This window comes from Culex quinquefasciatus, chromosome 3 (assembly GCF_015732765.1).
Source record: "Culex quinquefasciatus strain JHB chromosome 3, VPISU_Cqui_1.0_pri_paternal, whole genome shotgun sequence".
NCBI classification, from domain to species: domain Eukaryota; kingdom Metazoa; phylum Arthropoda; class Insecta; order Diptera; family Culicidae; genus Culex; species Culex quinquefasciatus.
Window position 1 is genome coordinate 38,923,521 of NC_051863.1, and position 17,011 is coordinate 38,940,531.

The 17,011-nt window shown below is 36.2% G+C and overlaps 1 protein-coding gene across 1 annotated transcript in view; it reads right to left on the reverse strand.

Moving 5' to 3' along the window:
- Positions 1 to 620: 620 nt before the first annotated feature.
- The window catches only part of LOC6052602 (Kv channel-interacting protein 1), an 86,231-nt gene continuing 69,840 nt past the window's right edge, over positions 621 to 17,011 (reverse strand). The window contains exons 2-6 of the mRNA XM_038264824.1: positions 8,103 to 8,561; positions 7,827 to 7,896; positions 7,672 to 7,742; positions 2,193 to 2,387; positions 621 to 2,127 (exon numbers count right to left, since the gene is read on the reverse strand). Coding sequence (XP_038120752.1) covers positions 1,999 to 2,127; positions 2,193 to 2,387; positions 7,672 to 7,742; positions 7,827 to 7,896; positions 8,103 to 8,258 — 621 coding nt within the window. The 5' untranslated portion in view covers positions 8,259 to 8,561 and the 3' untranslated portion in view covers positions 621 to 1,998. The remainder of the gene's footprint in view (positions 2,128 to 2,192; positions 2,388 to 7,671; positions 7,743 to 7,826; positions 7,897 to 8,102; positions 8,562 to 17,011) is intronic.

Genomic DNA, 17,011 nt, shown 5'->3' on the forward strand with positions numbered 1-17,011 from the left:
AACTTGTCTAAAACGTGATTTTCGAGCAAAAAACACGTTTTAGACGAGTTTTGAACACGCTGTATCTTTTTTTAAGAGCAAGTTAGCACCATATTACACCCTAATGGCAAATACGTATTTTTGTGAAAACTTTCATGTAATTATAATTGCAATGGATAGCTGCCATCATCCCAAATTCAAAATACTATAATTTTGATAAAGCTGTCAGACCAAAGAGTAAATAGTTAACAATCTTGGTCTTTGACGTAGGTGCACACTAATCAAGAATAGAAAATTTTAAAAGAATTTATTTTTTTCAAATAAAGAACTGTTATGGGCTGCAAAATGAAATAATCGCCAGTAAATGATTGAATACTGTGCCGTCTGGTACACCGACAATTAAATAAGCAATTAAGAGCCGTCCACCTTAATTTTCGACCACGTTTTCAGTTTACATCTGAACAATCTTGAAATTATTTATGCGGATTTGTTAATCCTCTCGTTCCATCATCCCTTCCCAAGTAACATTTTTTTCCAGGAGTTCTACAAGAGCTCTTCAAGATAGCTACAGCATAGCAGTTTGGACCGCGGTAGGATAAAACTATCTTCGAGTACTCTTCCAAACTCCTAAAAAAGTTTTGAAGAAAATTTTATCCTACCGCGGTCCAAACTGCTATGCTGTAGCTATCTTGAAGAGCTTTTGTAGAACTCCTGGAAAAAAAGGTTACTTGGGTTTGCAGCCTGATTTTGGTTTATTTTTGAGAATTCGGTAGAAATTTTCTTTATCGTCTCCCTATTATCGTTTTAGTGGTTTGCCAATGAACATTGAGATATTTTTTTCTTTTCTAAGCTAAACTTTGAAAAGCTGTCATTCAAAATGGCGGATATAAAATAACAATTTATGTTTGATTATCTCACTCTGGTGATTTTTTCCAGTTCAACCGGTGGACAAAAAATTCAAAATAACCCAAAGTCACCCCCGCGGACGGTATTTTTCAAGTTTTGTCTAATGCCGTTTTAAAACAACAGCAACCAAACCAAGCACGATGTTATTTAGACACAGCAGTTCAAATCTCTGTTTGACAATATTTATGGGTGTGATTTCAACCTATTTCAACAATGTGTTCATTCTGGCCGCGGCAGAAGTGATGCTAAAATTACGTGTTTCTTTGCTACTACTTTAAATCTGCCTAAATTTAGAGCATCGACTACTGCCAGCCTAAGTGTTTGAAGCATTATCTAACTGCGCTAGTTTTGCTTCTTCTTCTTGTTTTTCAAAACGATTGTCTATTGTCAACTATAAACGTCATGTGCACTGTGTGACTACGAAGTGTCCATTATTTATTCGCAATGAACGTGTTTCTATTCCGTTGCATCGGGTTTACTTTGTTGGTTATGACGTTAAATATGAGAATTTTAAACCAGTCTGCATTTGAATTTGGCTTCAAAACTACTCTCGTACTTTTTAATAGCAACTAATTTTTGCTATTCTTTTGTTTAGTTTGCCTGTGTTGGTAATCAGCTGAGCTAAGATTTTCTCTCTAGTTCTCTTTTATGATTTTTTGTAACAAAATTGAAAAAAAGGTTTGAATGTAAAATCTATCAACTATTTATGAATATTTGCTTTTTTATTACTTTTTTTAATTGTAACACAATATTGCTTGAATGAGTTTATGAAATGTGATATGATTTTTTAAAACTTATATTCCTTGTTTAGTTTCGTTTTCATTTCCTTGAATTTTATCAAAATATTTAAATTTTTACAGATGAATTGTTTGAAGTCTGAAAACAGAAATTTCAGTATCAGAAGAAAACTAGAGTCGAAAAAAAACACACAAATCCAACGTTGAAAGTGCAAGGTTTGAGCGATCCACCCATCGTTTTTCTTAACCTTTCTCCCTACCCCTTGTAGTCCTACAGATGTATCAGCGCCAATCGTTCCGCTACGGCGGCGACGTCAGCCGCGGCAGCGTCGTCGGGCTTTTCGGGGACGGCAAACACACTGTCGGACGACGGTCATCAAAGGCAGGTGTCGAACATTTGCAGCGATTTGGTTACGACGTCGTCCTTCAGGCAGGCCTCCAGGAACTCTTCGATCGTGATGATGCCGTCCTGGTTCAGGTCCAGCTTCCGGAACACGTGGTCGACCTGTGGAAGCATTGTTTGAAATATTGAAACTATAAACTCAACAAACCCAACTCCCGTCCCCGTACCTGTTCTCGCGCCTTCCGGTCGTCGTCTGGCTGGTGAGGCCTCCGGCCCATGAGCTCGTGCACGGCCAGCACGATCTCGGACAGCTCGGCCCGGCTGATGCAGCCGTCGTTGTTGATGTCGTACAGCCGGAACGTCCATCGCAACCGCTCGTATACGGAGCCCCGCAGCAGGGTCGATAGGGTCACCAGGAGATCCTGAAGGTGGAGGGTATTTTATGTTTCTTTTCTTTTTTTTAACTAGTTTGAAAACTCGAGCTGCCGGATGAATAGGCCAGCTAGATGTGGTTATTATTTTTTTTTATAAACAAATAACTTTGAGGTAATGAAGTTGGCGGTTTCTTAAGTAAACAATATTTTTTTTAGAAAGAAGAGCTTCGATTTGGGATTAATATTGTTTCAAAATGCAATTGCTCAAAATTACGGTTTTTGCAGAAAAAAAATTTACATGGATTATTTTTTTTTGTTCGACTTTTTGTCAATTATTTTATCATTTTTGATTTTTTCAGCTTTTAGAGGAATTTCTAGTAAATTTTTTTGCGCTAGAATTCAAGCTGGTGCAAAATTTGGTAACAGAGAGATATAAAATGATGATTTTTGTAATGAAATAGAAAATGGTGTCAATCCAAGCTATAAAAATTTTAATTTGCCATCGAAACTGACTTCACAGTTTTTTTTGATAATTTAAATCTATACGGCAATTCCCCACGAAAACAGCATGGAAAAAACAAAAGTCCTCGGATCGGGCTCAATATTCTGGGGATTCCCTGGCCGAAATAATTAGACCCGTATTTTTTTGTTTGGCCATTAGGGTGACCTACGGCGTGTTAGGGTGGTCTGAAAAATGGCAATTTTCGTCGATTTTCGCAAAAACCACTTTTTTCGAAAAATCATAACTCCTCGCCATTTTAACCGATTTCAGTTGTCTTATACGCAAATGAAAGGTGATAAGTTGGCCTTTCAAAGAAAAATAGTAAGAAGTTTCAAAAATCTAGCCTAACATATGAAAAGAGCGTATGAAACTTTAAAATGCCGTTTTGACGGTGTCTGGACCAAAGAACCCTTGTCTGGAAATATTGTTATCGGATTCCCCGGACATTTTTACATAACATACTAAAATATGGGAGGAGTTCATTTACATGATTCCGAGTTATGATTTTTTGAAAATAAAATCCGTGTTTTTTGACGCGCCGCGCACAAAAATCGGAGAATGACGAAATTGGCAAAAAAACATTTTTTTTCACTAAAACTGCGATAACTTTAAAATTTCAGCGATGACCTATAGATGTTTGGGTACCAAAATTTTCGTAAAAAAGACGCAACTTTTGGTACCCAGACAAGTATAGGTCATCGCTGAAATTTTGAAGTTATCGCAGTTTTAGTTCGTTTTTTAGAATTCTAAAAGTGCTTCGAATATCACTTTTCTCAAAAACTAAAACCTGAATTGTCACGTTGAAAAAACTGATTTTTGAAGGTTTGCTTGGATGGGTCTAGCTCATTTCCCCGAATGACATTTCCCCGAATGCCATTTCCCCGAAAATCATTTCCCCTAATTGGCCACATCCCCGAATACCATTTCCCCTAATCAGCCACATCCCCGAATGCCATTTCCCCGAATATCATTTCCCCTAATCGGCTATATCCCCGAATGCCATTTCCCTAATCGGCCATTTCCCCGAATGCCGTTTCCCGAAATGACACTTACGCCAATTGCCGTTTATTTAAATTTAAAATTACTCGAATTTGCATATCCCCTAATCATCATTTTCGCTAAAGCCTTTTTCCATGACTAACAGTTATTTTCTTTCTCAATTTTACCGAACAAACAGCTTTTTCGGGTATGCTGATGATCTCACTGTTGATTAAATGTTGTAAATTGGGTAGTAAAGCCCTTTGTCAATTTTTATGAACAACGGTAAAAAACACGATTGAAAACCATTTCTAATAACTTTTTTATTCATTTTTATGCAAAAAAGTTTTTGACAAGACAACATTTTTCCGATGGATCAACTATGCCCCCCCTGGATCGAGCTGTCAAGTAGGAGCTTTTCTGCCAAGAAGGGCCGTGAAGTGAATTTTTAGAAATTGAATTAAAAATCCCTTTTAAATCCTTTGCGGTCGTACAAAGGGTCATTGTACTTAGTAAAGCTTATTTTTCTTGTGAACAATAATATCACAAATTTAAGCTTAATTTTAGGACCCAATTACTAGATTTTTTGTTGTTCAATTAACATTTGTATTCAACCGCATGATTAAATGTTGTTTTTGAGAAATTTGCAAGGAATTTTTTTTTTCGAATTTTGTTCAAGAACGCAAAAATCGAACAAATAGGTACATAAGGCTGGTATAAATTTTTGTTGATTATACTTTTCGCCAAATCCCAAACCAGCAATGCGAATAAAATGATCAGTGTAAACGGGGTTCTGTACTACGAAAATCGCACGGTTTGTTTTCTGAATCATAAAAAATAACAAAATTTCTATTGCATTATTATTATCATGTCTATAAGAAAAAGGTATTTGTTTTGAGAATGTATAAAATTAGTCTGTAACAATATTCATTGTATTTGAATGAATAGTACCAAACCTTACAACACCCCTTCCCCCCTAAAATGCTACGTCTGTTCTGAGTGAAGCCAAAAGAAAGTTGATCATTCAAGGCCAATACGAACCTTTCAAGAAATATTATATGTAGTTTGATGTGATAAAAATTGCCATCATTTTTTCTTACACAGTCGACTCTCTGGTCTATCGATGAATTCTTCAGTCCCTGTTTGCTTTAAAAATCTCTTCCGGTTGTCAATAATTTCAGTTTTCATGGCTTGCATAGACATTTTTCTTGGCGAAACGAAGCTTTAAAGGGTGTTTGACATTAGTTTGGTTTTGTTTGATGGACGTTGCCATGATTCTCTCCCATAGCTGGGTATCAAGAAAAAAATATTTTCAATCGAGTCTTCATTTTGCATCGTTCTGTAATCTGATGATTCTCTTCCTCGACGGTCCCTTGGATATTGACAAGCAGAGAGTCGACTGTAAAATGCTATTTCCCCGAACGTGGTCAAGCCGAAATGCCCGGTGCCCAGGAGCGCGCGCGCTCCGGGGCACCGGGCATTTCGGCTTGACCGCGTTCGGGGAAATGGCGTTCAGGGAAATGACTATTCAGGGAAATGACTATTCAGGGATATGACTAATCGGGTAAATGGCATTCGGGATTGTGGCCCATTCGGGAAAATGGCATTCGGGAATGTGGACGATTAGGGGAAATGGGAAATTCGGGTAAATGGAATTCGGGGAAATGACTATTAGGGGAAGTGTCTTTTCGGGGAAGTGGCATTCGGGGAAATGTCCCTTCGGTAATATGGGTTTCGGGAAAATGTCATAGATTCTGCTTGGATGCTTTCTATAAATTTGGTCGGCGAAGATTACGAGATAAAATTTTGGTTTCTTCGACAAAGTTGCTTAGATTAGCAAGCCCAACAATTTTGCATTGATTTTATTTTTCCAAATCAAACTAATATGTGAAATTAAATGAATATTTTTTTTGCAGGGTTCCGTTTTGACATATTTTTAAATTGCAAAAAAAAAATTGAAAATAGTCAAATAAAAAAAATCTGTAGCTTTTTTCGTGTACCTATTTTTCCTGAATAATCCTAATCATAACCTACACAAAAAAAAATTATGGTAATATTCATCAGGAAATGGTGACAGATTTTGTGGCAAAAAATGATTAATTTAACCCCAGAAAATGATGAATTTTGATCAGTTTTTGATGAATATTCATCAGGTTCACATTTTTACACATTTTTTATGTAATATTACTCAAAAAAGAGGTAATATTGAATATTACCTATTTTTTGAGTGATATTACTCAAAAAATGTGTAACAATGTAAACCTGATGAATATTCATTAGAAACTGATGAAAATTCACCAATTATTGATGTAATATACCACATTTTTTGCAACAAAATCTGTCGCCATTTTCTGATGAATATTACGATCATTTTTTTATGTGTACAGCTTCGTCCAAGACACTAAATTGACAAAAAATCCATTCCCAAGATCGGAATTTCGAATTTATGTAGCCTTGTATGGACAACTAATAATGCAAAATGGCTTCTTTTGGACAAAGTTTCATCAAAATTAATAAATACAAAATCAAAATCTTATTTCGAAGGTTATTTTGTAACTTTTTGCCTTCAGTAGATTTGCTCGATTCTTTGTGCACCCGAAAACTCTGTTCCCAACTTTGAATTAATCAGTCGTTGAAAGGTGATCCACATCTCTGTTGAAGATAGAAACTTCACACAGGTAATGTTTAAACAACGAAAATTTCGAAAAAATGCGAAATTCTAGTGATCAACTTACTTGATTGTTTATTTTGTCTAACCCGTCTAAGTTTACTAGGTTACATTCATTCGTTATGAACGATGGTAAAATATTTTTCCTTGATGGTGCTATACACAGCAAAAAATCCGATGGTAAAATCGCATGCAAAAGCATGCACATCACCTTCGTCAAAAAAGACACTTAATATTACACGCTGCATGTAAATTTTTTGTAAAAACAAAAAAAAAGTTGCAGCTGACGAGACTCAAACCCAGCACCAACAGATAGAACTGGCGCCTTAGCCCGCTCGGCCATCAGACCGATGAAAAATGGAAAGGATAAACGTATACGTGAGCTAGACATTTCGGTCAAGTAGGATTCCCTTACTGATGGGATACATATTTCAGGGTGTAATATTACACAGAATTTCATAAAATAATGCAAAATTTATTTTACACCCAGGCCTTTTACACGCAGCTGGATTACTACTTTATTTGCTGTGTATATTTCATCACCTTCAAACACTATTTCCTTCATTTCCTCTTCAAGTGTGTTGTACTCTTGTACAGGTGCCATAGTCTAAACACTTCATTATTTCGAGGTAAAATTCGCGTGACATTTTTACCACATTATAACGACCAGCACCAGAAAATGCCAGTGACAATTGGACGTTGCATTATTTCCATCAAATTAAGCAACAATGCACTTGTTGTTATTTGGTGTAAAAAAGTTGTGATAAAATATGAAAAACTTATTTGTCTGTGACATGATCCAGCAAAAAATATGCATACAAACGAGCTTTGAAGTGAACGCAACAGTAGTACAACGAAACCGTGCGCTTCCTTTTCGGCTTCCGAGGTGGAGGTTAAAGCAGGGAGTTCAAGTTACTCGCAAAAATCACCACCACCCACTCTGGAAGTAGGAAGCATGCTTTTAATTCGGAACATGGCACAGTTTCTGCGGCAGAACGAACAAACGAACGAACGAAACTTGCGAACACAGATTGCGTGACCTGACTAATTGGGGGACCGTCGAAAGCATGTTGCATAATAAACTAATTAGATTTCAACCGTGGTAAATTGTCACCATTCAAGTCTAATCCAGTGAGACTGCCACCGCACAGGAAGGGTCTGGCAGGAACACAACGTTTGCTTACCCGAAACGTAATGGATCCGTTACAATTAACGTCGAACGCTTTGAACACATAGTGTGCATAAAGGCTGGAATCTGTGGGATGGGAAAGAGAAATGTTTGTGTTAATTAATTATGTGCGTGATGGGGGTCATTAAGGGAGGCTGACAGGACACTTACTTCCATGAGGGAAAAATTTCGCATAAATATCCTTAAAACTATCCTCGTGCACTACACCGTCGGGGCATTCCTGGAAGTAGATGGAATTCAAATAATTTAATTGGTTCCGTAAATCACGGCAAAATCAAGCTTTTTTTTTTCAAAACTTAAAGTCAGCACAAAATATGTGCAAAATGGCAAAGTTTCCCAAATGAAGGTCCTCCGAAAGCAATTACTTACAAGCTAAACCCCCACAAAAGTTCAACCACGTTATCAAACCAAGATGTACCCTCTTACCGTTTTGAAGCCCCGATACATGACTCGTATCTCCTGGCGGGTAAACTTTGTCAACCGGCACAGGTCCTCGAGCGCCACTGGAATCGGTTTCGGGGCCCGCGTCGGTTCCAGCTCGTACACGACCTCCTCGATGGGACTGTCCGGTGGGGTTGCCATCTTCGCATTGACTTCGACTCACTCGCGGGTCTTGGTTTGGGGAAGTGTTAGAAGGGTGGGAGGACACACGTGGGTCTCTTTGCACGTGACCCACTCGCACAGCGGGGCGTTGAATGTTAACTTTGCGCTAGTTGTGCGGGTTCTGCGTTCTAATGCCACTACCGCTCGGTGGATGCCATTCGGGAGGAAGCTGGTGCTGATGGTGTATACTGTACGGCAAACTTGGTGGGTTAAACAGCTCAAGGGTCTTCCTTCGGTGGCCACTTACTTATCGTGGGACCTGGGATTGGTGGTTTTAACAATCTGTGGAAGAGAACGGAGAAGAAAAATAAAACACGTTACAACTTGCTGGGCACGTTTTGAAGCTTTTGAGAGTTTCGAAAGTTTTGAGCAGGGGTCATGTGGACGAAAAGTACATTTTAATTAGTTTCTGTATGTGTTTGGCATTCGCAAAGTTTAGCAGTGGAGTTCAGGCAACATTGTTGTAAAAAATTCCCTTGTTAAATTGCCTTTCTAGTTCTACAAACGATTACAATTATTTAATGTATTGGAAGAGTTCTAGAGATAACATTGATATTTAGCAATTCCCCACGAAAACAGCATGATTCGAAAAAAAAGTTCTCCGATCGGGCTCAAAATTTTTCTGGGGGTTCCTTGGCCGATATAATTGGACCCGTATTTTTTTGTTTGGCCATTAGGGTGACCTACGCCGTGTTAGGGTGGTTCGAAAATTGACAATTTTCGTCGTTTTTCGCAAAAACCACTTTTTTCAAAAAATCATATCTCCGCGCCATTTCATCCGATTTTAGCTGTCTTCGATGCAAAAGAAAGGTGATTAGTTTGACTATTTAAGAAAAATAGTAAGAAGTTTCAAAAATCTAGCTTAACATTTGAAAAGGTCGTATGAAAACTTAATATGCTGTTTTGAAGGTCTCGGGACCAAAGAGCCTATGTCTGAAGATATTTTTATCGGATTCCTCGGAAAATTTCACATAATATATCAAAAAATGGTGAAGTTATGTTTTCGATACTCTGAGATACGATCTTTTGAAAATAAAAACTGAGTTTTTCGACGTGCCTCGCGCAAAAATGGGAAAATGACGAAAACGGGAAAAAAACAACTTTTTTCACTAAAACGGCGATAACTTAAAAATTTCAGCGATGACCTATATAATATAAACTTCCCATGCTTGTCCACTTTTGAAACATATATTTTTGAGAAGCTGAGAATAATCTCTTTTTTTTTCTATTTAGCTTTTTTGAACTTTGTTGATACGACCCTTTGTTGCTGAGATATTGCCATGCAAAGGTTTAAAAACAGGAAACTTGAAGTTAATGATGTTAGAGTCTCAACCAAACAATCCAAAATTTTCTAATGTCGATATCTCAGCAACGAATGGTCCGATATCATTGTTAAAACATGAAACATTCGTGAAATTTTCCGGTTTTTTCCAAAGCAATATTTTTTTCTTAAGTCAAGACTGACATTTTACGTCCTTTTGAAATGTTAGTCTTGATTTAAGAAAAAAAATATTGCAAACATATAAAAAAATGAAAATAGTGTTTTTTTTCAAATCAAACTTTAGTGACAAAAAGTGAAATTAAAAATCACCCAACAATATTTCATCGTGTATTATTTTTTTCAGCGTAGTCCTTATTCATACCTACAACATTTCCGAAGGCACCAAATCGATCAAAAAATTCCTTCAAAAGATACAGATTTATGAATTTTAATATAAAATTTTGATATGGACAGCTGCCATGCTGGTTTTTTAATTTTTATATATCATTTTTGTAAGGACTGCTGCCGATTTTGCATGGAAAACTATATGGACAAAATATTGATGCAAAATGGCTTCCTTGGGCATAACAAAGGCACCAACAAAATTTCAGCCGGATTAAAAAAATACAAAAAGTAAAATTAAACAAAGATCTAATTCATAGAGCTCCTTTGTCATGAAAACTAAGAAATCAGGGTGCATTCATTTCGGATATATTAGTCAATCTAGTTGAATATTAAAAATATGTTATCCTATTCAAGAGAAAAAAAAAATCATTCAATCATTTCCATTTCCAGCTCACAGTGTAAATCCACAAAAGTATCTTCAATTTGAGCGGAAAATTCTCACCCCACTTCCAATTCGAAAATTACGACAAAAACCATCCCGCGACGTCGCGCTTTCTCGGGGGAATTTCCTCCGACACGTGGCCGAACTTCCCAGAACCAATGAGGCGCCACGATTTAAATTAAAAATCGTTTATTACTCTAATTATGGCTGGGTCACACTGCCTTCACCGCCGTTGCACTATGGGGTTTCAGGTGGCCATAAATCGAAAAACCGACATACTCTAATTATTTTTTTGGTATTTTTTTTCGAAAAAAAAAACATTCTAACTAAGAAAAATCCGGAGTTTGAAAGTTGTAGGTTCAAAATTCACTGAATTGCAGACCTTCAAAGGCGAAAATGGTAAGAAAAAACATGTTTTTTGACAAAAAAAATGATTATTTTTCATAGTTGTACTGTGTAGCTGTTTATGTATTTTTTCCTGCATCATTATATATATTCAGAAAGGTAATTGATTCAACTTTTCAATAACATTTTACAAAACACACTTTTACAGGCTAAAAAATTTTATAAAAATCAAGAAGATGGATTTTTATTCAAATTTAGTTTTTTTCAACTTTGTTAATGGAGTACTTTTTTTGTGTGCATTTGTGCGATCTGAAAATTTTGCAGCTTAAAATTTGAACCATGTCCTAACTTGTCTCCAAATTTCAAAGTGCACTTATGTGCACTTTTGAGTTATGCCATTTTGAACATTTTGATTCATGCAAGAAAATTAATGATTTCGCGTATACGCTTGGTTAAAATCACATTATTTACCTGCGGAGGCAGAAATGACGTACCTGCTATGTATGTTTTGAAATTGATTTGATATTCATGACTTTGTTGGTACCCTAAGTACGTTTAATAAAATAAGAAATTCCTATTCTAAGTATTTTACAGTAACGATTCGTCGAATATTCATATCAGTTCGTTGTTGTGTTCTTTTGAAAGTATGGATAATAATACCGTAGTGTCCCTGTACGATATAACGAAGCAGAAGCACTATTCTGAAAACGTGAGAACTGCTTTCGAGTATATTTGTAAGAATTACAACATTGCAGAACCATCACATGATCAACTTAGGGAAAAACTACAGAGGAAAAACTACGCATGTTGTTCTGTAGCTTCAAAACGAGGTATACAAAATCCCATAGAAGAAGTTCATATTTTAAGTAATCTAACGACAATCGGTTACATAGTGATTTTGATTTAGAAGAATTTATCGTGGAAAACGTGAATTTTGCAAGTGGATCAACAAAAACGTGAACGAGAATCCATACAATGTTCCATAAAATAAACCGTCTAAAATTCTAAAACACCGCAAAAATCAAATTTTAATTGGAGGAGGGGGTCTTCAAAGAGAGGTGGATTTTAACTCAAGAAGAAGGGAGGGAGATTGAACGGAAATCAGAAACTTTAACATAGCATAAACCGCCATTCCGGGCATCAAATAGACAGAGCAAGAATATTAAAATTCACCACTTTAATGCATGTGGCCTCAAATATATGAAAAAATCGAAAATTAAACTTTTTTTTTGGAAAAATATCAAAATTCATTTGTTTTCATTATACTAAGTACAAACAACACAAAAAAGTCACAAAAAAAGCAAAAAAATATTTTTGGCCGCTCGCTTATATGGAAATACCCCATAGTGCGTTGCCGGCCAGTTGACCTTTTCTGCTGTCGCACTTGGACGAAAATCTAACCGGGGATCGAAAAAAAGAGATTTTTGCTTTTTCATTTTTGCTTGACTGGAAGAATTTGCAATCCTGAATTTTAATTAGCATTAACTCAAAGTAAGTTGGTTGGGAAATAAAGGAAATTGCAAAATGCACATTATTAGGAAACATTATATAAATTTATTTTGCGTGATTCTTACTTCAAATGTTTATTGTAACAACAAAAGACGTAACCAAAATTATGGTTTTATTTTGGAGCGAGTTGACCTACATTATATAATGAAACGTCGTCCGGGAAGAAAAATACTCAGCTCAGATAGCAAAAATATCTTCTTTCCAGAAAGAATACATTCTGCAGTCATTGCTATCGCACCCCAGAGTGCAGTTCTGGGTAACGAAGAAACTAAAGAAACATTCCTTTCGGGCACATAAAACATCCGCTGGAATCTGGTCACGTTTCAGAATGTCCTCCGAACGAGCTCCCAGATTTGCCACGCATCCATCGTATTGCTACGAACAAAGTATCACGCACCTCCATCGAATTGGCAAATGTTCATCCCTTCAGAGGAATCACTACACTCGGAACCCAAATTAGGTCACAAAATACACAAACGATGTGATCACCCACTACAGAGCGGATTCGTTAGTTCGAATTTCGCTACTTCGAATGTCCGCTCATTCGAATACTCGCTAATTCGAACGTATTCGAATTAAAAAGCATTCAAACGTCAAAACCAGTTGTCAAACTGATGTTGACGTTTCAACACCATTGTTCGACAATTTCTGAACACGTGGTTCCAAGCCTTTGACAGCTGTCAGTCGTTCCAATTGGCGAATTTGGATTCGCCTATTCGGATGCATTTTCATTCGAATTAGCGAATCCACTCTGTACTGGGCGTAGAACAAATTGAAAAAAAAAATCCATCCTGATTGGAGCCCAAAACATTGATTGACATGAGCCCGGGGATGAATTGGACCATGTTTTGTTGCGGAAGAATTGATAGAAGAAGTTGTAGGGGAAGGTGCATGGTATGAATAAACAAACAGTCGAGAATTGCTTTGAGAGTTGCCGTTCTGGTTCAGATTGCCTCGATGTTGATACGGACCTGGACCTTGAAACATGTCATTCAGCCATTACATTGTGAGCAGGATATATGTCCGAACAGATTTCAGCTGATTCAACAAACTTTAGTATTGATTTGATTCAGAATGAATTGTTGTGGTTGAATATGGATAGCTAGAGCTTTGGTTGAAGTTGGTTGCTGGAGTCCCGATTTATATTATCGTGCGCCTTCATGAAGATATATGAAAAAACTTAGAATTGATAAAAAAAAATCCTCAGGATAAATATTTTCTAGGTAATCTAATCTAATCTAATCTAATCTAATCTAATCTAATCGAACACAAGCGCAGCCAGTCCGAAGAAAGCATCCGGGAAGAACTTATGGTTAGATTACGCCTCAAGTTCTTTCTTGTCATTATTAATGATTGCAGTACTTTCGAGAACCCCCGAAATGTATTACACTCACTAAAGCTGCCCGGACTACTGCGTTGCATTAACCGCAAGAGACAGATTCTATGAACGGAACCCACATTTCATGGAATCATCAGGGAAAGAAGAAGAAGTGAGGACATACCGTACCAACCACTTCGAGTTATTTATAGAATATGGTGTGTAGTGTGTGTAGGGGAATCGTTGGGAAAGGGATTGTTGTATTATATAATAAATGACCTTGTGACATTATTTCACCACTACGGAATTATTCACTCAAGGGGTGTCAACCCCGTCGGTGGCCGAGTGGCTAGAGCATCTGACTACCAATCCAAAGGTGTGATTTCGAATCCCACCTGATTCCATGCGTTTTTTGTTTATATTCAAAGTTCAATTATAGTCGAATAATTTCAAGGAGACCGGCCGGGAATCGAACCCGGAACCTTCCGCTTATGAGGTGGGAGCCGTAGCCATTAAGCCACGGGCCGGTCGGATAAATATTTTCTAGGTAACGGATATTTTTTCATCTTGAAATCCTGTTTTATCCTGAAATCTTTAGATTTGTTCAACGATAATATGCAACAATATCAAAATAGTTTGCCTTAGGATCAACATTCTCAGACATTTTAAATTTTGTGTCCATGGTTATAAACAAAATGCGCTTGTTGAGGTCCAAGTAATAGATTGTTATAATCGTTGCATATTTGTTGGAAGAGTTATCCTGTCAGTGATTTTTTTTTTTGTTTTCGATTTCCATAAATAGTGATTATTATTTATATTTTTTGATGTACCTCGTAACTTTTTTCCTGAACATTGATTTACTTAAAACCACCAAGACATACCAGACCGAGCCACGTAGCCCAGTGGTAACGCTTCCGCCTCGTAAGCGGTAGATCGGGGTTCAAATCCCGGCTCGGACCAACACAACTGGTGATCTTTTCCCTTCTGGAATCGATTGCTTAGTAAAGGGAAGGTAGTGTATCGTCACAAACTGGACCTTATCACGACACCTTAGGGAGGCGACCTATGGAATGTTAACATTAACCTTAACATGTTAACATTAAGTTGAGAATGAAACTGCCACTGAATCCGCTTTGTAAATGCCGGCCCCGATACTCTTCAAGGGTGTTCCCCTCAGGAACTGGGAAAGATTTACTTACTTTACCAAGACATTCGCTATCGGGGTATAAGATGACTGTGTGTGTACTTTTTTCAGAAAGAACTAGATTAAATTTGGTCAAATTTGAGTTTAAAGGGTACATAAATATTGGAAAAAAGATGCAGTCAAAAATCAATTAAATATTTCTGACTAGAAAATCAATATTGTTTTTATTTATTTTTTTGAGTAATGATGATACCGTAAACCGGGGTGACTTTGATAGGATTTCAATTTGTTTTTAGAATATTTTCCAACAGGTAAGGTTTTTCTCGAGATTATTATTTTTAAAACATGTACTGGGGTAGACCACACAAAGTCCATGCACTATTTCGGAAAAAAAGTTTTTTCAATAACGTTTAGAAAAATAGTTACGTTAAAAATTCTTAGTTTGAATTCCGGGGTGACTTTGATAGTCATAGTTTTTCTTGTTAAAATCATATTTAAGATGTTCAAACTTTGTTTGTACGATAAATGTACCATCACTAAAGTAGCTGATATAGTTTTTAAGAAAAAAAATCAATGTTTATATTTAGTTAACTAAGTTTATAAGCTTTTAAGCAAAATACATATAAATTTTAGGTGAAATTGTTAAAAAGTCGGAATTTTGCCTGAAATTTGTTAAAACTAGTTTTGTTTATAAAATTATCGATTTATATTGCATTTTATACTGAATTCGAAGCACAAATCATAAGTTTTTACATTTTACATGAAATTTGTTCAACTGAAATTGCCTATAAATTAAGAGAGTTTTTATAATTGTGTTTCAAAAACACATATTATTTATTTTTTACAAACTTTTTTAACCTTCTCCTAGTGGAAAATTGTCCAAAGAATCCGAAAATGCATTCCGTTTTACGATTAAAAATCGTGTTCATTGGGAAATCATGACACTTTGAGAAGTTTAATATAATGGCTTTCATCAACATTTTCTTAACTATAGTTAACTTACTTTTTAAACATGTCAAAATTTTATGAAAAGTTCTTCTTGAGGTACTTTGAACACTTCTCTACCACGGTCAGTATGTTTCTGAACCATTCCTTACGTATTTTAATTGTACTCTTCATTTTGCGGAAAAATCGCAAACCTATCAAAGTCACCCCGGCTATCAAAGTCACCCCGTTTTACGGTACTACATACTTGGGTAAGAGCTGTCATCATTTAGTGATCTCTAAAAAAAGATAAAAACGGCAACGCAGCGCATGCAACTTGAAAAAAAATAAAAATATAAGAAGTTTTGTAAATTAATCTGTTTTATAGCAAATTATAAAAAATAAAAAAAAAACATAATTTTTGTTGAATTTAAGATTTTTGGCTGTGACTCCGACTCCGACTTAGCCGACTCCGGTTCCGACTCCGACTCCAGCTGTTCGAGTTTTTACGACTCCGACTCCGACTCCAGGCTTCCCAAAAAGACCCGACTCCACTGACTCTGCCTCCGACTCCGACTCCGACTCCACAGCCTTGGTATTTTTATATGTTAGACATTGTCCATGTATTCCCGATGTCAAAAGAACCATTTTTTTTATTTATACAACTTCACAGGCTGGTCATACAAAATGAGCGTGTGAAAATTCAAAAATAAAATCTGATCGACTTGGTGTCTTCCGCAAAATTATAGGTTATGATTGGGACTTTCAACAAAAAAAAAAGGTTCATCGGAAAAAAACCCGGAATTCGTTTTTTTATTTGTCTTTTTGTTATTCAAAATTTAATTCCCAAACTAAGTATTTTTTTGATTTTCAAATCGGTACAAAAATATCACTTAAGTGGCCATAAAGAGTATCTCCAGATTGCCAGATGTGTGAATGAAACTTTTAGTGATAATCTTTGTTCAAGACAGCAAATCGTTCAGAACATCCTTGCTCAAGATACAGTATTTTGAATATTCACATGTATGACTAGCGCACAAAATGCAAAATTAATTATATTGACATAGGGAATACTAATCTCGTCAAAGTTTGCGAAATACATGAGAATTACTCAATTTCAGAGTTGTAAATCGAGCATTGACAATTTTCGTCTTTATAATAAATTTTTAGCAATCTTTTTGAGAAACGCTAATATGAAACAATTTTAAAAGTATTACGTAAAAGCCATAAAAGTTTGCCTTTTATCTTGCTTTTCAGGACGCAAAAAATCACGATGATTTACGTTAGTGATGTCAGCTCATGAGACGTTGCTGGAATTCAAAATAATCTTGAAAAATTGAGTTTCTCTCTGTCCCTCTTTCAACTTTTTTTTTCAGAATCACATTTTCTCGAGACACCTTATAAAAAGTGAACCTTTTTTCTCCGCTTAACATTCCCTTCCAAA